Here is a 24,670-nt window from a genome sequence, read left to right as displayed (position 1 = left end):
GTGAGCAACTGCTGCGTTGAAAACGTGACAGCACCGACACAGGAGATTAAATGAGCCATCATGAAAATTAACATAAATGAAAACACCAGCAGTAAGCTAATCTTATTAAAACTTCTGCCTGAAATTTTATCTGAGTATATGCTTCAAAAGTGTTAGCTGGGGAACGAATGAACGATAAAATAACAAAACCAGTAAAGCGAATGTATCTGTTAATTGCGATTCATCGTACTTTCCCAATGTTTTACACAGCAGCAAACGAAGGCTGGCAAGACGGCTTTGTAGTAGGCTTGGGACATTGAACTTGCAAACCCAGTCACACAGAGAGGTTTAATACAAAGTGCTCCAGTCAAAAAGAGAGAGAGGAAAAAAAAAAAAAAAGGAAAAAAAGTATATGACTGAATGCTTGGCTGAGGTAGTGGTAGAGAATGCAGCTCCCCTCCCTTCGAAGACAGGGGAGTGAATTCAGACAGCGAAGTGGGGGATGCGTCAGGCCAGGCTGAGGTGTGTAGAGGATTTAAGAATTTTGGCTGGTGACCCAGTTATAATTTAGGATTCTGGAAAGATGATGCATAAAACAGATGGCTGTGTGTTTTATGGAAAATGTTCCTGTATGTAAAAGCAAAACGGCCAGAAGACTAGATCAGACCCAAAGTCCTCCGACTCCCTTTTCTATCCTAAAGCTCTTATTTTAAGGACCCACTAAAAGTCATCACAATGAAGTAGTCTGGGTTCAGAGGCCCTTCAGTTTTAACCCTTCGTTTTCAGTTTTGTGGAAACTGCAATGTTTCCTTGGCATACCTCTAGAGATTGTCCTTCTAACACCCAGTAGAGGAGCTTTCACTGTGAGAACAGTCAGACTCGGCTCTCAATCAAATCCTGCTCTTAGAAAACAGTGTTGAAATTTGCCGCGCATGTGCACCGGCCTATCTAAGGCCTGTGGAAGGTCAGGAAGAAGGAGTGGCTGTGGTGAGACCAGTGTGGCGAGGGCGTAAAGGGAAGTAAAACTATCTTTTGAAACCCTCTCATGGGGAGGGACACACCGAAATAGGTAGGGAAACTAAATATCCTCAATTTGTTTAATTATACATAGGGATACAAGTTCGATACAATGTTACCTTAAGAAATACAAATGTTTGCTGTATCAAAGGGTAAAACAGAGATTAAAGGTCCACTTATATTGTCAGGAAAACAAACTCGTTTTCCTGGCACTATATGGTCATTAGGTCCTCCCCACCCTCAGGGCCCCCCCTCCTGCTGGCCTGAAGGGGTTAAAACCCCTTCAGGCAGCCACTTGCCTTTCTCCAGCACCGGGCTCCCTCGGCACCGGGGAACTCTCCTCCCCCTGCTGACGTCAGGTCCCAATGCGCATGCACGGCAAGAACCCCGCACGCATTCAAACTGCCCATAGGAAAGCATTACTCAATGCTTTCCTATGGACATCCAGCGTCTTCTCACTGTGATTTTCACAGTGAGAATCGCGGAAGCACCTCTAGCGGCTGTCAGTGAGACAGCCACGATAGGCTGGATCAGGGATAGGCAACCTTCGGCTCTCCAGATGTTGTGGACTACATCCCCCATAATGCTCTTACACACATAATGCTGGCAAAGCATCAAAGGAGGTATAGTCCAAAACATCTGGAGAGCCGAAGGTTGCCTATCCCTGGGCTGGATTAAACTATATTTTCAGCTGCAGGGTTAAAACTAGAGGGACGAGTTACCTAAAATACCAAAAGAGTCCTATGATTTCACCTATTCATCGTCAGGTGATTAAGCAAGACACAATATGTAGGTCAAGGAATTTATTGGAAGCGGGTTTTATCTAAACATTTAGAGTAACAGAAACCATTTATATTTCCAAGTTCCCCTTCCCTTCCTACCCCCAATACAATGTTTATATTCTTGTTGTTATACAAATATGTAAAACTTTAATAAAAATTATTTGAAAAGAAACCATTTATAGTATGTACCTAGCCCTATGATAAACCCTAAATTACTAAAAGAAAGATCTCCGCTACCGGAAGGTCTAGCACCACCCTATTCCACAGTGGACCTTCTGCTACACTACCTTGAGAAGAGAGAGAGCCCAATCAATGGATTATCCAGCAATAGCCTCTATAACCCTATTACAAGATCAACAGAGAAAGGCATACACGCCTCAATTCCAAAAACTGAGGCTGTGATCAGTCTGTACCCAAATAGACTGGAGGGACTCAACTCAGCCATGTGTTTGATAAATGCCACTAGGATATCACTCGATCCAAAGTCTATATTACAGATAATGGGGCAATGTAAACATTTCTTTGCTAGACAAAATAGATTGGCTTTAAGCACAAGAATTGTGGATATAAACAATTTTAAAGGCTTGCTAGGGAATTTGGACCAATGACTGATCGTGAGATGCACACTCAACCGTAGTGACCGCTATGGAGCAAAGGGAGTGGGGCTGGTAGGTAGATGCCTATCGGCAAGGAAGAAGTGTTTCACGAAGGTTCCGTTTTCTGGAAACGAAAAATATGCTTATGTGATGGCAAAATTGAAAGCAAAATTAAATGCAGGATGTGTGGGCGGCTAATCTTGAAACAGAAGTCATACTGAAATCGCAGAAGGGGACAATGCATAACGTTAAATAAAAATCTCTCTTAGAGTGAAGAATATACAAATACTGGTCTGTTGGAAATACTAGATTCATTTATTTTTACACAATCACCAGGAGAATTCAGGAGAATTGCAGCAGCAGGAACATTTTGAAATGTTGACCACTGCCGGACTTTACAGGACTCACATTTTACAGGGGTCTGAGGGTTCTGAGATACTTTGGAAAAAACAAAAAACCTGCACAGACCTTTCAATGTTGTAGACATGATCGATGATGTGATACAATGATTTGCGGGTGCTGATCATGCTGATCATTTGGTTTATATGCATAGCTCGGGATAAGGTGGAGATGGGATTTTATTTGTAATTTATAGTTGGTGGTCTTCTTCCGTAACTTTAAAACTTAGTTAGGGTACTTGTAAGTTCTCTGAAGTTTAGTGGAGTTTTCTGACAAATGCCTGCTTGTCGCTACCTTTTTTTTTTTTGTGCTGGTTTTGAAACATTAAAATAAATCAGTGAAAATCAAGTCCTATGTTTGGTACCCTTCAAAAAAAAATAAAAAATAACTGGCTCCACTGATCATCAGTCATTAAAACCAACCTCTAAACAAATCCTGCTCTCTCACGCCGTTTTTTTTAATGTCGTTTGGGAAGCTTTTATTTTTATACTGATAATTAAACATTGTGAGGGAGTAAAATTGGACTTTAAACCACAGCTATTTAATGCATGTTACACTTTGCAAATTCAAGACAGAGGAACAAGCAATTAATGAGATTCCGTGCTGCGTCTTAAAGAGACAGAAGTTGAAGAATACATTTTGGTTTCTACACAGTTTAATCGCTCTGGAGGAACGCTCAGCCACAATAAGTTTGCACCAGCCATGCAGTGGAGTAAGTCATCAATATTTGTGTAAACTCACAAATGTAAGTACTTTTATCCCAGGAGAGCCTCAGAATAAAGTCCAGCTAGAGAACGACAGTGACCCAGACACCTCGTTTTTGTTTCAATTCAAGACAAATGCTCAACCATGCTATTTTTCCAAATTGAAACTGTACAAAAATGAGTGGAAATACAGCCCAATATCAGAAATACAGACTCACTATCCTAGTTTTTCCTATATAGTTTAGAGCAGACACCACAACCACTACAGCTGTAGTGGTTATGGTGCCAGGATTGATTTGGTGCACTCTAATATAAGCATTCAAACCTTTTAGAACCCTTTTCATACCTGGGGTTCCACAGGCAATGCTGCCTGCCCCATATGGAGCTAGAATTTCTCTGCAGTGCAGGGCTTAGTTCATTGGCTACGAATGATCACCTGATGCTCTCGGCCAATGAGCCAGTCCTGCGCTGCATGCATTTTCTCAAGAGAGCTAATAAAGGCTCCCGACAGGAGCTTCTGGCTCTCAGACAGGAAGGAGAGCGTTGGGCAGTGGCACCCGGCAAACTTAAGGTAAGAAGTCAAAACAATTTGAATACTTACATTGTAGGCCGTCTGCGCACTCCTGGCACCATAACCCCTACCGAGGAAATCTGGATCTTTGCAAGAGGACTCTGCTCTGAGAGACACACATTTTTTTTATTTATTTTTTTAAATCCTATGAAAATTTATGGGAAACAAAGTTTCCAGATATAGGCAGTGCGGAGGCATCAGTGTCTTAGAGGAACACATTCCCTTCCCATGTACTGTTTGAACATGTAATTGCAAAGTTTTGGGAAGTAATGCATCCATAGGAATACCTAATCCGAAGGCAAACATTTAACGTTTTAAAGTTTAAATCGTAAATCCTAACTCCTCAATATAACACAGAAAGACGCATCATGGTTGAAATAAAAGACTCAAGATTATATTCACAGTGCCCAAAGCATCTTCCCAGGCTCTCTTATTTACCCGTGGGAGGGGACAGACTGGCACAAGAATGTCCCGTTTCAATCTTTCTCCTTGCTCACAATGCGGGTGAAAGCCAGGAATGCGAGTTATTGATGTAAATACACTGAGAGCCTTAGAAAGGAGCCATGTGAAATCTGAAATTATAATAGTACTATTCCTTCCGACAGATCTAACAATGTCGCCGTCAAAAGCAGAATTGTTGCAGCGCGTGAGCGGAAACTCAAGTTTGTTATTCTTGAGTGGACATTCTCGCGAAAACACTTTGATATGTACACAAAATGCCAGCAGGGAGCCCTGATTTTTCCAAACCGGCATTTTCAGTCTCTGCACTAGTTACATTTAGAGAAGATCTGCTCTGCTGAGTTCCCAAAGAGTAGCGATGTTCACTTAAAATTATTAACCCATTTTCTTACAAGCAGCAACTCTTCTCGACTAGGCAGGATCTCCAGTTATGTAGCCTTTGTCAAGTTCAGCATCAAAAATATAGAGCAAAGCAAACTTAAAAGCCGAACGATGTGGGGTACAGATTGGGAACAGAGACCTGCGAAGGGAACAGCAAGGGGACTATAGAGCAATATAGAGTTCAGCATTAAAATGAAGGCTGTAGAGTTTAATGCACAACTCCATAGTTCAACATAGAGGCTAAAGAGACCTGCAGAGTTCATCACGGATACTACAGAGTACATCACGGATGCTACAGAGAGCTGCAGAGTACAGCACGGATGCTACAGAGAGCTGCAGAGTACAGCACGGATGCTACAGAGAGCTGCAGAGTACAGCACGGATGCTACAGAGAGCTGAAGAGTACAGCACGGATGCTACAGAGAGCTGAAGAGTACATCACGGATGCTACAGAGAGCTGAAGAGTACATCACGGATGCTACAGAGAGCTGCAGAGTTCATCACGGATGCTACAGAGAGCTGCAGAGTTCATCACGGATGCTACAGAGAGCTGCAGAGTACATCACGGATACTACAGAGAGCTGCAGAGTTCATCACTGATGCTACAGAGTTCATCACGGATGCTACAGAGTTCATCACGGATGCTACAGAGTTCATCACGGATGCTACAGAGTTCATCACGGATGCTACAGAGTTCATCACGGATGCTACAGAGTTCATCACGGATGCTACAGAGTTCATCACGGATGCTACAGAGTTCATCACGGATGCTACAGAGTTCATCACGGATGCTACAGAGATCTGCAAATTTCATCACGGATGCTACAGAGATCTGCAAATTTCATCACGGATGCTACAGAGATCTGCAAATTTCATCACGGATGCTACAGAGATCTGCAGAGTTCATCACGGATGCTACAGAGTTCATCACGGATGCTACAGAGTTCATCACGGATGCTACAGAGTTCATCACGGATGCTACAGAGTTCATCACGGATGCTACAGAGTTCATCACGGATGCTACAGAGTTCATCACGGATGCTACAGAGTTCATCACGGATGCTACAGAGTTCATCACGGATGCTACAGAGTTCATCACGGATGCTACAGAGTTCATCACGGATGCTACAGAGTTCATCACGGATGCTACAGAGTTCATCACGGATGCTACAGAGTTCATCACGGATGCTACAGAGAGCTGCAGAGTTCATCACTGATGCTACAGAGTTCATCACGGATGCTACAGAGATCTGCAGAGTTCATCACGGATGCTACAGAGATCTGCAAATTTCATCACGGATGCTACAGAGATCTGCAAATTTCATCATGGATGCTACAGAGATCTGCAAATTTCATCACGGATGCTACAGAGATCTGCAGAGTTCATCACGGATGCTACAGAGATCTGCAAATTTCATCACGGATGCTACAGAGATCTGCAAATTTCATCACGGATGCTACAGAGATCTGCAAATTTCATCACGGATGCTACAGAGATCTGCAGAGTTCATCACGGATGCTACAGAGATCTGCAGAGTTCATCACGGATGCTACAGAGATCTGCAAATGTCATCACGGATGCTACAGAGATCTGCAAATTTCATCACGGATGCTACAGAGATCTGCAGAGTTCATCACGGATGCTACAGAGAGCTGCAGAGTACATCACGGATACTAAAGAGAGCTGCAGAGTACATCACTGATACTACAGAGAGCTGCAGAGTACATCACTGATACTACAAAGAGCTGCAAATTTCATCACGGATGCTACAGAGATCTGCAGAGTTCATCACGGATGCTACAGAGATCTGCAGAGTTCATCACGGATGCTACAGAGATCTGCAGAGTTCATCACGGATGCTACAGAGATCTGCAGAGTTCATCACGGATGCTACAGAGATCTGCAGAGTACATCACGGATACTACAGAGAGCTGCAGAGTACATCACGGATACTACAGAGAGCTGCAGAGTACATCACGGATACTACAGAAAGCTGCAGAGTACATCACGGATACTACAGAGAGCTGCCAAGTTCATCACGGATACTACAGAGACCTGCAGAGTACATCACGGATACTACAGAGAGCTGCAGAGTACATCACGGATACTACAGAGAGCTGCAGAGTACATCACGGATACTACAGAGAGCTGCAGAGTTCATCACGGATACTACAGAGAGCTGCAGAGTACATCACGGATACTAAAGAGAGCTGCAGAGTTCATCACGGATACTAAAGAGAGCTGCAGAGTACATCACGGATACTACAGAGAGCTGCAGAGTACATCATGGATACTAAAGAGAGCTGCAGAGTTCATCACGGATACTACAGAGATCTGCAGAGTTCATCACGGATACTACAGAGATCTGCAGAGTTCATCACGGATACTACAGAGATCTGCAGAGTTCATCACGGATACTACAGAGATCTGCAGAGTTCATCACAGATGCTACAGAGAGCTGCAGAGTTCATCACGGATGCTACAGAGATCTGCAGAGTTCATCACGGATGCTACAGAGATCTGCAGAGTTCATCACGGATGCTACAGAGATCTGCAGAGTTTATCATAGAGACTATATGGAACCTCAGAGTTTAGAGTGGGGTCTAAAAATTTAGAGTTTTCACAATGCAGTCTGTGGAAAGCCTTTAGGGTTCTGCATAGAGTCTACAAACAACTGCTGAATTCAAAATTAAAGTATAAAATATGAAAGTAAATGGCATACGAAAGAACACTTGCAATCTTAAAGGGACACTCCAGACCCCTAAAGCACTTCATCTTGCTGAAAAGCTTTATGTGTGACCTATTTTTTACATTCTGGAAAAAGTGCAGATTTCAATAGAAATTGGCCCTTTTATAAATTATACTGGTTACACCCCCCTGGCTTTTCAAGCAGACAATCGGTCCTGTTACTTCCTGGTTTGGTTCGCTTATTTACACTGAACTCAAGAGGCAGCAATTACCCAGAGCACCTGCCTTGCAAAGACTTCTCATCGAGCTGCACTCCGAAATCTGTGGTTGGACACCCAAAGAAAGTCTGGGCGGGGTTAGAAGAGGAGGGCTTACAAAGATCTGCAGCTTTTGCAAGCTGTTTTTAGATATACCTACAATGGAAAAAAAATGCATAATTAAATGCATGTTTTCATTTGGGGTATATCTACTAAACACTGTTTATTTATTTTGTATTTGGGTAGTGGAGTCAGTGTCCCTTTAAATAGTGTTAAAAAAAACAAACCAACTAATCATCTCAAAGCGATAAATCATTTGGGCAAAAGTAGGATGTGTGTTGTATCAAAACACCGACCTAATACACAGATGGGCACATAGTAACCTAGACAAGGTTTAATTCCTTCAAACAGAGCATTTCACATTTCACTAACAATATAGCTCACGGGGGTTGGCCATACATTGGCACTGGCTAATCATCTATCGTAGGAACAAGCAGCGATATTAGAGATTGCATTACAAAAACTAGCATTAAAAAGGAACAAGCAGTCTGCATACATTCCTTTAACCCCTTAAGGACACATGACATGTGTGACATGTCATGATTCCCTTTTATTCCAGACGTTTGGTCCTTAAGGGGTTAAACGATCTACAAATGGTCACGTAATAAGCCTGTCTGACTCTACATTCAAAAACAGGAAAGACGGCAGCTTTGTATTATGTCCTGTACTTAGAAAAAGACTGAAAGGTATAATTATAGGAGAAAACGATATTTGCTTTGACGAATCTCCGAAAGCTGCCACAAGAAGGCTGGAGTTTAAAAGCTAAAGAGAGAACTTTTTATTTATGAGGACAAGCTGATCTACAGTTTCTGTAGACAGAGGAGCAAGTACCCGATTGGTTCTCAGTGACAAAAACACAACAGGCATCCATACTAATTAGCACAAATCGGAATGAGCACAGTTTGAGAAGGACCGCTCATCACACGTCCTTTGTAGTCTATCACATATCTACTTGTGCTATTTATTTTTAATAATAGTTTTTTTGTTATTATATACGGGTATTAATTAACAATAATTAATAAAATTTCACTTCGTGCTTTTCAGATGGCATTTAATGCAAATCCATTTATCATACCTCCCACGTGTCCCAAATCTGTGAGAACAGTCCCAATATATCTTGTTGTTCTGGCATATTTTTTGTTTTTTCCACTTCGGGCATGAGCTTGCCCCTTATCCCATAACTCCAATCCTACAAACACCGCGTTTACAGATGGCTACAGTTAGCCACATTCCTAACCCATGTTCTGGTTTCAAAAGATGGGGTGTATGACTCACATGTCCCCTCTGCAAAACATGTGCGCCCACATTTCATGCTACCAGGGGATCAAAGGAAATTTGTTAATTTGCATGATATGCCTCGTCTACGCCTTTTAAGAAAGAGTGCGGTTTTGATAATTAAAATATACAAATAAATTTATTTTATTTTTTAAATACAAAAAAAGTGTAGAGTATCCAAACCTAGATTTAAAAAACAAACCTTAACAGACAGCTCTGTATATGGTGCATGTTGTGGAAACTAAATTAATCAACAAACATTCCATTGCCGATTGCACAACCTTTGCGTCAGTTTTCGGATAATAAACCTTTTGACGAATCCCCTCCTATATGTCTGCTCCCATTCCAGTGACCAATACACTCCATATTTCCTCTCAACAAACACAAACAGAAGTAAGTGCACGTGGGCCAGTTCACCACAAGAAACTTCGTTCCCCATCCCCAAATCAGAGCGGACTCAGCTTCCAACCAATGGCGTTGTAGGGTGAATCACTTTTGGCTTGTATCTCAAGCTCTGGAATTAGAGAAGATAGCTGGGGCCTGCTGCAGACACCCAATAAATGAATCATTGCTTTCTGCAAGAAGAAACCTTTGGGCTCTTGCAGACATCAATTAGAAAACAAAGTATTAGGAACAAAGACAAGCAGACGTGTTTGTACAAAGTCATGTAAAGCTGATTCACGGGGACGCAGAATTATTACAGAATACAGCTGCTCTGTGCTACAGTATACAGTGGCTCGTGTAGGACAGCGAGGCGGAGGGAATGAGAAGTGTGAGGAGGAAAGTGATTAGAGGCTTAGAAATGATATCGGAAACCTTTAATGTCCCAATTAGACCATTAACTCATTAAATACCAAGAGTTAAGAGATTGTTTTTTCCTCCCCACTTTAGTATGTGTGTATTTTTGTTTCCCAGTGTTTGTAGATTTTATAGTATATGTAACATGTCACTTTAACCTCTTACGTGTTCTGTAAACCCTTTGTGACTCATAAAACGTGATCGAAACATCTGATAAAAGAAAAATATATAAAAAAAAAAAAAATAGTTGAGCGGCAAAGACGTTGCTGTGAAAATAATGAATGTTGATTACGATTGGTTGAGTTTATAAAGATAATAAATTTATTGAAATTAAGACCGTGCTTCCGGATGTACAGTTAATGGAGCGGAATTAACTCACCATTTCATACCACACCCAACATTCTCACCTGCTATTAGTCCACCGAGGGGCAGAAATCCAAATCTAAAATGTATCCTGTTTTTACAACAAACCCATAGAACTTTACAGTTCAAGCAACGGTTGGTGGGGGGGTGGCAAGTCATTACTTAACTGTTACGGCAGCCTTTTTACTTTTAGGACAGCTGTGTCCACTTTTTTGTATAAAAATGAAAGAGAACAGATATTTGGGAGGTCCCATTAAAATGGAAGGGGAGGATCACAACCCCCAAAACTTTAATGCCATTAAATGTAAAGGGGTGGGTGGGTGGGTGGTTGTGTGTAGTTGATAGGTTACTTGGGTCCATGTAGAACCCCCTGTTTAAATTTCCTTTGGGGGTCGGCAGACCATCCCATACTTTATTTGATTGGCAACTATTAAATTGCTCCAGAAGCACCAAAGCAGGGGTTTCTCTTCAATATAGTGTTGTTGATTGTTAGTGGCGGGATCCTTCACACAGCTCCTATCTAAGATGACGAAAGAAGGCCCTTGGATCAATGCTCAGAACACACATCCCATGGCATTTGAAGAAAAAAAAAAACGCACAGCGCACTGTAACTCTATAGAACGGGTCTCTCTTAAACTCGCTTTCCTGGGCAGGCCATGAACTAATTCGAAGTTGGTACTTCAAGCTACATTTATTTACACACAAAAAATAAAAAAATCCTACACAATAAAGTCTTTTAATTAATCGGTCTGCCAGGGCATGAACGTCAGACTAGTCTTACAAAACTAGACGAATAGTGAAAACCATGCAAATAAAAGAAAATCAAGTTACCGCATGACATTACATTTATTTATATCCAATAAACCTAGCGCACATTCACAAAAAAAGGGAATTAGTCAGACTTTAGTGTTGCCAGAATCACACCCATTGGGTAGGAAGAGTGTAGATTCTACTTTGGAATGTACAAGGCTCGTCTTACAGAATAGGTGAGCGTTCTTGTTTTGGGAGCATAGATTGGATAAAATCCATGGGGTAAATCGAGTAATTTCCTGGGTGTTTGCAAACTCCGAACAGATCTAACAGGAAAGGTGCAGAGTCATCTTTTTAGATGTAGAACTTAAATGAACATCTGCAGATGAAGGCTGGTAAGGGGGATAATTGCCCACCCCGGGCCACAAGCAAAAGAGGAGTTGTGGGTGACAGCAGCTTGCCACATATTCTGCAGTAAGTGTGTTGAGTTGTCTAGTTACACTGCATCAAATGTATTGGAAATTTAAACCCTCTGTGCTTGGAATGCAGGCGGTGGGAGATGGATATATCTTGGTCTGTTCTTGCCCCCCCAGCAAGAGAGCTCTGAGCTATCCTACCCACACCACTCTCAGACGGTCTTTGCTGTACAGGTAAACAATGAGCAGTAGTAGTTATGTTGTCCGTTTCCAACTGTTCTGGGTGGTTGACAAAGAACAAAAAGCAGATTATGAATTTTGAATTATATAGAAACTACAAATGCAGCTGCAGAAGGCGCGAGGCAAGTGGTAGACCACCAGTTAGCATTTGTATGTATCAGCTGTAAAAGCATTTTGTTATGCAAGTTTTCAAAGCAATACAAAGCAAATAATAGTTGGGATCAAAAAGTGCAGAAACGTCATTCACAAATTAAAAAGCAAAATGAATGCATTAGTGGGAACAGTCTCCACAATAATCTCAGCAAATGATATCAAGTCTGAGTTCACCAACAAGAAGAGATTAGACACAAATTGTACATTGTTAACTTTACAAAGCTGGAATTCAAGGCAGGGCTGACATTCGGAAACCGCTTTATCCAAGGTCAACAAACACAGACCTACAACCTGGAGTAGGAAGCCACGAATCTAGACCCATGAGCAGTGGAAATGCAATAAGGTCAGATGAGTCATTTTCAACCCGTTTTATGTATCTGTATGTGTTTACATAAGGACAAACCAAAGGATATCTTCAACCCACAATGTCTGTTGCAATCCACAATTTTGTAAGAAGACATCTTGGGGAGCCATCCATTTAATAGGTCATAGAACAGCCAAGGAACATAAGGTCAATTTACAAGGCCAGGTGCATCGTAAGGTTTTCCATAGATGGTAATGCCCACTCACACTGCTACTCTGTAAAAACAGAGATGAAGTGAAAACACCTTCTGGTGTCCCCTCAATCGCCCGTTATAGACAAACTTTGTCGAGAATTTCTTCAGAATCCCTCAAAATACAGGAGGTTTTTTCTTCATGAAGAACAGTGCACTCCACAACAGCCCCATTCCACAAAGTTCACAACTTTTATGACAGTCTAACTACACCGCCCCTGGCTGTGACAGACACAGCCTGCATTTAAAAAAATAAATATATATTTTTTTTTTAAAAAAAAAACATTTCCAGTCAGATGTTAACTTACTTTAGAAGTGTTTTGTTTCCTGCTCTATGAAAATAGCAGGAGATAAAAAAAAAAAGTATAGATTAAACAGACTATGTAATAAAAGTTTAAACATCAGAAGTGTTTAGGAAGGCAGTGTAAGCCACATACAGGGAGGTGCTACTAAGGCTGTATGTGCCTAAATGGCAGATAATTAAGCAGTGAGACTGAAGGTGTATGATCTATACACGAATACTGCTTCATTAAACTAAAAGCTATTTTGGTACCCATAGTGTCCCTTTAAAGTAGTGTTTCTGGGGCATAGAGCCTGTCCTTGCAAGCTGAAAAAAGTCATTGCTAACATTGCTGCCTAACTCCACCTCTAGAGGCTGTCACTCGAGCAGCCACTGGAGGGACTTCCTGGTTGAGAACCTCGAAAGATTCAGTCACTGTAGCTCTATGAGGCACGTGTGCACTTGGATTGGCTTATATCATCAGAAACACTTTAAAGTAACACTATAGCATTACGTATACAAAACTTTATTCCTAATTCTATAGTGTTCCCCTCTGTAGTTACCTATAGGTTCGGCCCCCCACCTGGTGATAAAACGGTTAAAATCCCTTTTATCCCCCGACTCCGTCTCCTCCTCCTCCAATGTCAATGCGATGAAGGAACCCAAGGCTCGGTTAGCACCGCGCACACTTTAGACTTTCCCTATAAGAAAGCCATATATCCATGCTTTCCTATGGGGATTCTGAAGATGCTGGACATGCAACTTTGTGAAGAGCCAGGAAGCGCCTCTAGTGGCCGATTGGTATACAGCCACTAGAGGCTGTCTTAACCCTGCCGTTTCTCTAAAACGGTTTACATTGCAGGGTTAAGTAGAAAGGAATACTGCACCCACACTACTTGAAAGAGATAAAGTGGTATGAGTGCCTATACTGTCCCTTTAAGTTAATTGCATTAAGCACCATTGTGGGAATATGTCAATCTATAAATTGTACACAACTAGAACAAGCCCAGACCAAGGTAGACCATGGTTGCCAGTCCAACTCGGATCTTTGCTAGGTTCAACTTTTTCTCCAGCTGTAGAAGTGATAAGGGACCATATGCATGCTGTGAAATATTTATCCTCCAAAAAAGGAAAGCAAGGCATGCTGGAAGCTGGTTTGCAGCCCTTCCCTTGTGACCTTTAAACGTCACAAGCAACCTTCTCACAGATGTGATTGCAATGTCTATAAAGTGAGGACATGTGGGCCAGCCAGAGAGGTCAACAGCTGTAACGGTTGGAGGCTTTTTACTAGTCTACTGGGCCCCTATAAAAAGGCCAGATGCAAGGCTCAATAAAATGAGACACTGGATTTGAGAGAAAAAGGAAGAGAAAAAAAAAAATAAAAAAAAATACATAGAACCAAAAGATTTTAAGGGTAAATAAATACCAATAGGACCACATCAAGTCTGCCAATTTCCAACTTAAAACCACAAGGTTTTATACTTGACTTTGTTGCCCGCAGACAACAGATGTGTATCAACCCAAGTCCTTTTGACTACATTGATTCATTGTAAATCGACTACCACCTCTGCTGAACAACTGTACCATGTATCTACACAGCTTTCTAGGGTTTAAAAAAAAATAAAATTATATATAAAAAAAAAAAAAAAAGTTGAATATTGAAAGAAAAAAGAAAAAAGAAAGAAAACTGTATGTTATACCAAACTTCTTTTTCTCCAACATTAAAAGTTGTCTTGTCTAGACTAACCTTAACAGTGAGTGATTTTTAAGCTAATAATTAATTCTGTTAATTTATTAATATATCCGTGCTCCTTGCGTGTACCTAGTAGTAGGTTGGACTTCCTAATCATAAGGAAATCTACACCTTTCGAGGTCTCGGCATATCTCCATGTAGATGTATGTTTAACCAAAAAAAATGGAAATTCTGGAGCTGACTAATGTTTGCAAAACAAATTAAGCAAAAAATAAAATGTATTAATTAATAAATAAAAGATCCAACAAGGTTAGATTCTCAAGATTCTAAGATTTGGGAACAAGATAGCAAACTTCATAGAATACGGCCCCCCTTTACCTTGTTCTCTGCTAATTTCCATTGTACCCTACTGTGGTATATGTTATAAGTTGGGTTTCTTGTTTTTCTCATCAAAATATCAATGGTTTGATATGAACTATAAAAGTCCATTATTGTATTAAATCCAAATATTTTTTTTGGACTGACCCAAAAATAGCAACTTATTCTTTAGTTGTTCCCTACCCTAGGACATCAGACCATTTCCTCCCCCCCCCCCCCCCCCCCAAGGGTCAAATCAAGTTATGAAGTCTTTGTCAGATGGAAACTGGCAGAGAAAATCTGTTTTTAGTAGTTTCGATGGAGAAGTAAAATAGGGGGGAGACAGAGTGACTCCATTTACCCTTACTGAATGGCTAGTTTCTTTTACAAGCTATAACTCGTCCCAGACCATGGCTGAATGCCTTAACCTCTTTCACTGGCAGAGAGGGCTTTACAAAAAAAACACAAAAAAGGCTTATGGACTAAACAGGGAGCTTCAGCAAGTCATCAGACTCGAGTCAAGCTTGGGACGGGGGGACGACAACGACCTGCATAACCTAAGTTTCAGACGGAAATATGAATATTTGTATAAGACAATAAGATGTATTTTTAAAATAAAGCTAAAGGATATTTGCATCCACGATGTTTATTGCACAGAGATGTTCTGATAGTCAGGGTAATAATCCTAATTACGGGCATCTGTCTTTCATCTCTCTCTAAATTAACCAGGTTTTGTACCTTTGTGTGCCAAGAACAGCTTGGCCCACAGTGCATTTATCATTCGTCTCTTTTACTTAGCCAGCAGCGGTTAAATCAAGTTGGTGGGTAGCCGGTAATCAATAAAAAAACCAATACAAATTGTATCCTGGCTGTACGCAGGTATCGGAGGTCTGAGCGGCAGCCAATGAGCTCAGAGAAGTGGTTTCGCTCGTTTATTGTGGGCACAAGAGGGTTTTCCTAGCAACACTTTAACCTGACCCACAAAACGTATCTACTGCACGCAAAGCGCTGGAAATAAATCCAATGGAGAATTACAAATGCAAACACTATTAGGAAGCTGCTGTACTTTTAAAGAGACAGTGCCATTAACACAAACTATTTTGGGAAAGTCAGTGTGGTAAATACAGTTCGATTCACACATAAGCGCTACTGAACTTAATTTTTTTTAGATTTTTTTTTAAATGCATCTTTTCTTGATTAACGAAATACAAGTATTTTCAAAGGTTGTATCGAATCTCATTAGCGTAATTTTTTTTTTGTGTGTGTGTGTGTGTGTGTGTGTGTGTGTGTGTGTGACCGTACAACTTTTACTGCCTGCAAACTTCCTCAGTTTCTCAGAATCGGGCAAAATAACAGCTTATCGCAATAACTATGTAACAATAGGTCAAATCGCGGCACAAGTCTCAAAATAAGAAAAAAATAAAAAAAGAACATATTCACGCATTCCTAATGAGATCAGGTTTGTTTTTTTGTTGTTTGTTTGCTTCACTGTTCCAAATTGTGTTCATTCCGTGTTAAAATTAGACTGCAGAACAGACACTGAAGCACAGCTTCTAAAGGACGCCAGGATGAAAATATCCAAGGCTTTCCGGGACAAGCCGCGTGCATCATCTTATACATGCTGTGCTTTACAAGACGTATAGAAAATCGGTGGCGTTCGTTGAATGGGGAATAGAGAACATTCCCTAGGAGAACTTTAGGGATAACGAAAGGCTTTTAAAAAAAAAAATTAGTTACAGGGAAAAGTCTGTTGCTGGTTTTAACCATACTTTTTCGGGGATGCTGTAACAGTAGGCAACTGCAGGCTCCCAAGCGTAATGGGAGTACTAGTCTATCGTAGGAACAGGTCATTCCTAGGGTTGCCAATCTCTCCTTGGTTTTGGGCACAGGCTTAGAGACAGGACATAGAATCTTCCACTGCAGGAGACTTCAGCCACCTCTATTATTTGTGATCAGGTCAGGTGACGAGGAAAGAGACATGACTGGAAATTGGTGCCACAGAATGGCAACTGGCACTGCTGGTTCTCAAGAGGTTCTGCATCAGACTTGTGCGTAAAGGAACACTCCACACACCTAGAGCACTTTAGCTTAAAAGTGCATTCCTGTTACTTCCTGGTTTGTTTAGCTCAGTGGAGCTAAACTCAAGAGGCAGCAATTGCCCAGAGAACCTGCCTTGCAAAGACTTCTCATTGAGCTGCATGGGGAAGTATGTGATTGGACAGTCATAGAAAGTCTGGGTGGGCTTGCAAAGGCAGCAGACAAGAGATCTGCAGATTTTTCAAGCTGTTTTTAAACCCCCAATACAAAAGAGCATAATTAAATGCATACATGCTTTCGTTTGGTATATCTACTAAACAGTTATTTTAATTAAATTATTTGGCAATGGAATTTCCCTTTAAGTACACACAAACTGCCTTAAGGGACTTTAGTTCCAGAGTTCCAAAACTGGTATATAAAAAGTTGTATGAGCCAGCAAGATTAAACTGACCTCAGTTCAACGCCAACAGACATCAGTAGTCTGGAAAATGTCTTGGCCACAGTTATAACCTATCTTTGAAATCGTTTACCAAGCTCTATTGTGCACACATTAACAATGCTTTCATTATAACGCAATAGAAAGTGTATATATGCCAATGCTCAATGATATAGAACATTTCAAGGATATACCTGCTTGGCTACAGGTGAGGTCGATCATTGTATTACTTTTGGTTTTCTGGTTGAGTTAGGATAAGAATCTGCACAGTTTCTGGGCCTGAGGACAAACTTTGCTCACACGTTTCCAAGAAACTGGGAAGGAAGATATTCTTCCCGAGGATACGTTGAAAGAGAGACGTTTTATCATACAGAAGATTTCTGTAGAATTTTGAAGACCATGGCTGGTTCCTAGAACAAGGTCAGATTGTCCAAACTCATCTTAGAAGATCACAGTCCAACCAGAGATTTAAAAATTGGATTCGGTACCTCGTAATAAATGTAACTGCACAGTACCAAGCAGTACTGATCGCCATCCCGATATAACCAAATTGAAACTTCTAGCCGGTCCTCCTATAAATGGCTACGTTAAAATCTGAGCAAGAAGCAGTAAAAATGTGTTCTGAAACTTTATACAGTGCACAGAACATTTGTCTCAGCTATAATAGCATAGACACATAGACTACCACACAGCAGAGATCAGTAATCGTCTGACCCCAGGAGTTATTTCAACTAAAATACAGTCCCTTTCGATTTCAGAAGGGAAAGAGAAAAAAAAAAAAAATTCCATTTATGTTATTTTACTTTTTTTTTATAAAATGTTCTTAGCAGTTTAAAAAAAAAAAATACAAAAAATGATTCTGCCTTTAACTAAAGAGGTGTCATGCAGAAGGAGATAGTTAGCCTTAAATGAAAGTAGGAAGACCAGAAATAATTCAGCAAGGAACCTCAAATTGCATTTAAAGATTTAATCCTGTCCAGACCACAGACATATTTATGAAAAACAAACCCTATGAAAAACGGTGCAACTTCTGAATAATGAAACAGGATCAGGCAAGACTTAAAGGGACCCGACACCCATTCAAAGCCATCAGACATGAAGTTCCAGATGGGATTCGGGAAATATCTGGACCAGTGTAATCTTTTGTTATGACTTACCTATCATTCTTTAAAACGGTTTATCAAACACGATTGTGTACACATTGACAAGGGTTTTATTCTAGAGCAAAGGTGTGTGTTTAACTGCCCAATGACACAGCACATTAGACAGGTATACCTGCCTGGTCACAGGAGGGGAAGGCGAGGGGGGTAAGTCATTGTCTCGTTTTTAGTGTTCGCATTATATAAAAGATTAAAAACGGCATAGTTGGGCTGGAGACAGATTTTGCCCAGATGTTTCCAAGCACCTGGAACTCAGATGCTGAAAGGGTTCACCTCGACGTCTCGGAGCAGAGATACATTTAAAGAGATTTTTACAAAATGTAAACATTTTCTTGGGAAGTTGCAATCAGAGAGAAGCCAGGCTTGGAAAAATGCAGAGAATCGGATTGAGAAAGATGAATGTAAACACAAAATGTTTTATGGAACAGTGCGTGGGTGCGCTGGATAGCTTTCCAGCAAAGGTGATTGGATCAAATGTTATTGAAGAATTTAAGAATGTCTGGAGTATTTTTGTCTGGGGCATCAAGGAAAATAAAAAAAAAATATTAAAAAATAAAAAAATGCAAAAAACTTAAAGAACAAAACTAATTTTCTAGAAGAGGTCTGACGGTAAACTAGGGCACTGCAGATTTTGAGACTGTCAAAGAGGAGTTGATCAGACTACGATGCTCTCCATGTCTCCAGAGAAGGTGGAATTAAAATACATAAATTAATAATAAATAAAAAAATAAAAGAATCTGATATTTAGAATCCATTTACCATTTTCTTTTTGAGGGAGAATAATCATATTTTCTACTTATTCCCTGCTGGAAGGCTCAACAGAACAATACTTGTATTGAGTAAGGTGCAAGATTTTAGCATTTAGCAAGAAGTCTCATCCCTGCTTAGCGTTTAAGGATGAGAGATCTCCATTTTAAAGGATGGCTATCAATAACTACATTCTTCAGGATTATACTTTAACCAACAAAGCCACAAAAAACAATACATTTTCCAAAGATGCCCGGAATCATGACCAGCCTTAAAACTTTTGAACATCCAAAGTCATCAAAATAAAGAACCATTATTCTCATATGCAATAAAACAATCTAATAGTCATATCAAATATGATCACTGTGCCACAAAATCCATGTTTATTCTTCTAGATTATGCTTGGGTTTTATTCGACAGAAAACAGGACAGGAACTTAAATTCCTTAGCAGAACAGAGAAACAAAAAACAGAAATAATGAGCTGGTTGATTTTGGGGTACACAGGGCATATATACATCGCATGACCCATATAAAAAAAAAAAAAAAAAATTCAAAATCATGTAACATGCATTTTAGCATCCCAGATCCTTCAATTTGGATAAAATTTAAACGAAAGTGACATTTCTAAGACAGAGTACATAGCCAACCCAAACAGCAGTTAAGGATTTTAAACAGAGGTTAAACACAGCAGATAAGAGGCATAATGATATTTAGTTCTTGTCCTCTGGTTAATGGTATAGGCAAAAATTGACCCAGACATGGCTCATTTATTCAGCATTAGTCAGAAAATGTAAACCCCCTATAGTGATAACCTTTCAACAACAGTTAGAAATTACAGTTCTTGAGGGGTACAAGTAGCAAGTGTCCTGGGTACACCAAAATCAGTTCATAAAACAGCAGCAAAGTTCTATAAATCAACATTTAAATCAGATGACAACTGGAATTGTGAATTGTTTCTATGTATTTTCAGAAAATATTTACAAAAAACGCCAACAATTTAGTGAACAAGTATTAAATGACTGTGCTGCGCAGTGTTCAATTTTGCTAAATATGGTTGGGCTGTTTTTTTTTTTTTTTCCTGCGTCTTTACTAAGTAAAATGTGGAGTCATCATCACTTCCACCGCAGAGTACATCTATTTTTTACTACTGTGAAAGGTGCTTCTTAGACACATTTAGGTGTGTTTTTTTTTTTGTGCCAGTTACAAAGCAGAGAGAAAACTGGCTTAACCGATTCTGATGATCACCTGAGATGAGACTCTGCTTAACAAAAAAAAAAAAAAAAAAAAAAATAAATAAAAAGTGCAATAATGTCCAAACTTGCTACTATAGGTGTCTCTGGACTATATTGCTTAGGATCCTTAGTTTGCATTATGGGAAATGTAGTTTCCATCTATTTGGGATGCCAAGGTTAGTAAATACCAGTCTAGAGCATTTTTTTTTGTTAACAACTATATAGGCAGATCTCCTTATATCCATCAATATTTTGAGAAAGGTAAGTAGTGCAGACTTAGACATAACTAATGAATAGATGTATGCACTAAAACCAACAACTGGGGTTTTGGACATTAAGTATACCTATATCACTCTTGTCATAACATGTCATCAGTGGACAATACAATGAAGGTGTCCTTTCTTTATGCGAAATGGTTAAGCAAGTCTAGACTCCCGACTCACCGCCACTGTCAAGCTTAACCTATTAGCTGCTGGTCCTTTGCAGGCTCAGACGACAAAATAGGCTACATACAAGGGACTGAAAGAGACCAATACAAGGACAAATAATTGGGAAATTATAGAACCTTACATACAGTTTTAAAATATATACTGCCTAGGTAACACATGCAGCGATGGGATCTGCAGACCCCCCCCCCCCCAACCCTCCCTCCCCAAAAAATGAGAAATTAGTTAAAAACCTTAAAATGTGCCCAATTTTCAAACTCTATAGCCTGCTCTTGTTACACAGACGCAACTGATTTCGTTAAACATTTCCAAATTAAATGACTTCTCATTAAAATAATGGTGTTTTTTGTCTGATATTAAAAAAAATGTATGTAATACATTACATGCAGCCAAATTGTATATTCTTGACATTCTCCCCCACCCCAAAACACTCTTCAACATAACCGTCTTTTACCGAATTCTTATAAATGCTACCCTATTAAAATCAACAGTAATTATACTCTTGCCCCAGTGTGTCTGGTTCATGTGCGTTGCTAAGAATTTTCTAAATAAATAAATACATCTCTGAAGGTAGCTACAGTTCCAACTTAAATAAATACTTGGTTCTTTCCCATTTAGAACAAAAAAAAATGAAGCCAACAAGCTTAATCTAACCTCATATTGTTTAAAGAACACTGTTAAAAATGACAACAAAAAGAAAGAAGAAAAAAATATATATATTACAAGGACATCTGTATGTAGGGAGACAAATGTATTCAAATTGTGACCGGCTCAGAAAATATATATTTTTTTTAATAAATTCATAATAAAGTCATACTGTGTATGTTAAAGGGATCACGGACTTTGAGAAGCTTGTTAGGGCAATGGCAAGTTCAATAGTAGTAAGGATAGCTGTTTAGATGCACACATTCAAGGTTACTTAAACCCATTTCAAGTAAAAGAGTTTAAACATTGCCAAAAGGGGTTTACAGCCTCCTGTCCCCTTTGATTAAGACTGACAATGACAGTCATTTACTCAGCTCCAAAATATTTGGTGCAGTCACTATGCACCTCAGTGCAGCAGTACTAAATCCTGATTTAACCCAAAGGGACGCATTTTCGGAGCCCAAAATGAAACGAGCATAGGAGGGGGGAAAGGGATAATAGCAAGAGTTTGCTAGGAGTCTGTTACAAATATTGAGCAACCTTTTAATTGCATTTGGGTGGAAAAGGTATGCAAGGAAATCCCTAGGGTGTCTTTCTAATAAAAACAGTATGGGATTATATATAAAAAAGGGGGAAAAAAGACAATCAGAATTTGAGTAATACTGCGTATCTGGAGGGGACTTTTCGAGTCAAGTACGAAGAAAAGCACCGAAAGTTTCAGACAAGTTTCAGCATAGAGGCAAAAGGGGTTTATTCCCTAAATCAGGAACTAAAGAGAACCAAAAACAGGACTGCACATTTTAAGCTAAAACAGGCTAATTGAAAGGATAGTTATTTTGAACTAAAATGTCCACATTTTCCCGTCAATTATCCTCAGTTCGGTGAATAAAGAACCCCAAATTCTTCACAGTCTTCGAGATGTCTATACGTGGTGGTACGAGAGGGACAAAATGAAAAAGTAATCAAAGAAAATGTACAACTGTTATTTGTACACTCACAAGTAACAATAAAAAGGTCTACGTTCGACTTATTGGCAACCCATTTTAAGCACACAGAGTTCATTTTACATAACACTTTTTTGTTGATGGTGACGAAGGCTACAAAGCACATTAGACAAACTGGTAGATTGCAAGCTCTTGGGTAAAGATTACAGAGAGTTTGAACTGCGTTGACAGTTTTTAGAGGACAACGTAAACGTTAAGCAATGCAGAAAATGCACTTTCTCCCTTTTCGACACTGCCAGAAACGTTCAATTCTGAGAAAAACCTAAAATCAGACTGCCAACTCTTAAATTTTACATTTTTAAGCAGCATCTGCTTTGTTTTTTTAAACTCTGAACGCTGCTGGCATTAGAGCTGTAAACAACTGTGAAGGGTTAACTCTTGAGACATTGAGGAATATACAAAGTGCAATAATGATCCTCTGATCAGACACCCAAGTGGTTAGTTTAAAGTGACATGTGGGGGTTACAAAGCCCCTTTATCACCCCCTCCCCAAATCCCATATACAGATATCTCATCCGTAATCAAGAAAAATAAGCAACACTTTTGATTCATTTCTATCAAGCATAAAAAAAAAAACAATGCAGTGTTGTGCTCCTAGCATCAAACAATAGACAGAATTGTTCAGCAATACAGTAGACACATATGAATTGCACAGTGATCTATTAGTATATAATAATGCCTAGTATTGCAATTATTGGAAAAAAAAATGAAATAAGAGAAACCACAATGTATCATTTCATTGTGCCTTCACTGAACAGTTTTTGGAAGAGGATCTGGGCTAGGAGGAGTGAGAGGGGGAGAGGGGTTTAATGTACAGCCAGCATCCCCCCCTCCTCCTCCCTCCCTATACTTCACAATGTACAGCAAAGTCTGCAGAAACTTTACACAGTTCTTCTGTGGGAGTGATCTGGAGAGTTTAGTTTCCCCCTGCACCCTCCATGGAATAAAAGTAGATAGAATCCAGCAGGGAGAAGGGGGATTCACAGTATTTTGTACACAATAAGATTTAAAGTGATACTCACTGATCTCCATGCTCTGAAATAAGGACCTCTTGCAGTTACATGTGCAGGAGACATTGGACTGGGGAGCTCCGCTTGTGCTATTCAGACCCATCAAGTTATACATTAAATAGGAAACTCTCCTCCAGAAAGTGCTTCACTCACACTCACGCGCTTGGAGTCCAGCTGTACAGGGAGAGCTGCTGTGCATGGTGAGAGAGGGGGAGAGGAGCTGCTGTCTGGGCTGGTTACTTTGTATCAAGTCCCAGGATGGGCTAGGATCTGAAGGACTCACACTCACTCACAGAGAATGGAGTGACCACACTCACAGTCAGCCAATCTCAAGGTGTGGAGTGAGCACTCAGTCCCAGGTAGGAGAGCAGCCAGGCTGTGGAGTGGTCTCTTAGTCCCTGGCTGTAAAACAGTCACTCACACAGTGTAGAGCAGTCCCCCTCAGTCTCAGGGTTATTGAGCAGCCACTCACACTCAGGCAGTGGAGCTTTCAGTCCCAGAGCTTGTTGAGCAGTCACTCACACTCAGTGGAGCTTTCAGTCCCAGGCTTGTTGAGCAGTCACTCACACTCAGTGGAGCTTTCAGCTTGTTGAGCAGTCACTCACACTCAGGCAGTGGAGCTTTCAGCTTGTTGAGCAGTCACTCACACTCAGTCAGTGGAGCTTTCAGTCACTCACACTCAGGCAGTAGAGCTCTGAGTCCCAGGCTGTGCTGTGCTCACTCTCCCAGGCTAGGCAGAGAATAGTGAGGACTCACTCAGCCTCCCCTTCCTTCCCCCTTCTCAAGTCCAAGGAGATTGCATTTCACTTGGATCCAACCCCAGGCAGCCAGACAGCCCGTGACGTCAGCGCCAGACTGGGACTGCCCTTCACCGCACGGGGGCGGGGCCGGCCAGCCTGACTGACAGCGGAGCCGCACAATCAAGGGACGCTGCTGGGCGGGAGGGAGCCGCCCACTTCTCTTAAAGGGACAGTACCCTGAGACAGCCCAGCAGAGGGAGAATGGGCACAGTGATTGCTGTCCTATAAATACAGTAACAAGCTGTCACAGCTACACATGGGGGGGGGGGCAGGGAAAGAGACTGCTAGCAGTCTAACAGTGATACAAAGAGAGTGACAGCTCACTGGGTTCATTATCCTTTTATTTATATATTATTATATATCTGCTGTGTGATGTGTA

General features: G+C 40.5%; 1 protein-coding gene across 2 annotated transcripts in view; it reads right to left on the bottom strand.

Annotated features, from left to right (window-relative positions):
- The window catches only part of PMEPA1 (prostate transmembrane protein, androgen induced 1), a 56,226-nt gene extending 31,911 nt beyond the window's left edge, over positions 1–24,315 (bottom strand). For both annotated transcript variants that reach the window (XM_063425643.1, XM_063425644.1), the window contains exon 1: positions 23,504–24,315. In XM_063425643.1, the coding sequence (XP_063281713.1) occupies positions 23,504–23,606 (103 nt within the window). In that variant the 5' untranslated portion in view covers positions 23,607–24,315. The remainder of the gene's footprint in view (positions 1–23,503) is intronic.
- Between the last annotated feature and the right edge of the window lie 355 nt (positions 24,316–24,670).

The sequence above is a fragment of the Pelobates fuscus genome, chromosome 6 (assembly GCF_036172605.1).
Source record: "Pelobates fuscus isolate aPelFus1 chromosome 6, aPelFus1.pri, whole genome shotgun sequence".
Classification (NCBI taxonomy): domain Eukaryota; kingdom Metazoa; phylum Chordata; class Amphibia; order Anura; family Pelobatidae; genus Pelobates; species Pelobates fuscus.
This window is presented reverse-complemented; position numbering and strand designations above follow the sequence as displayed.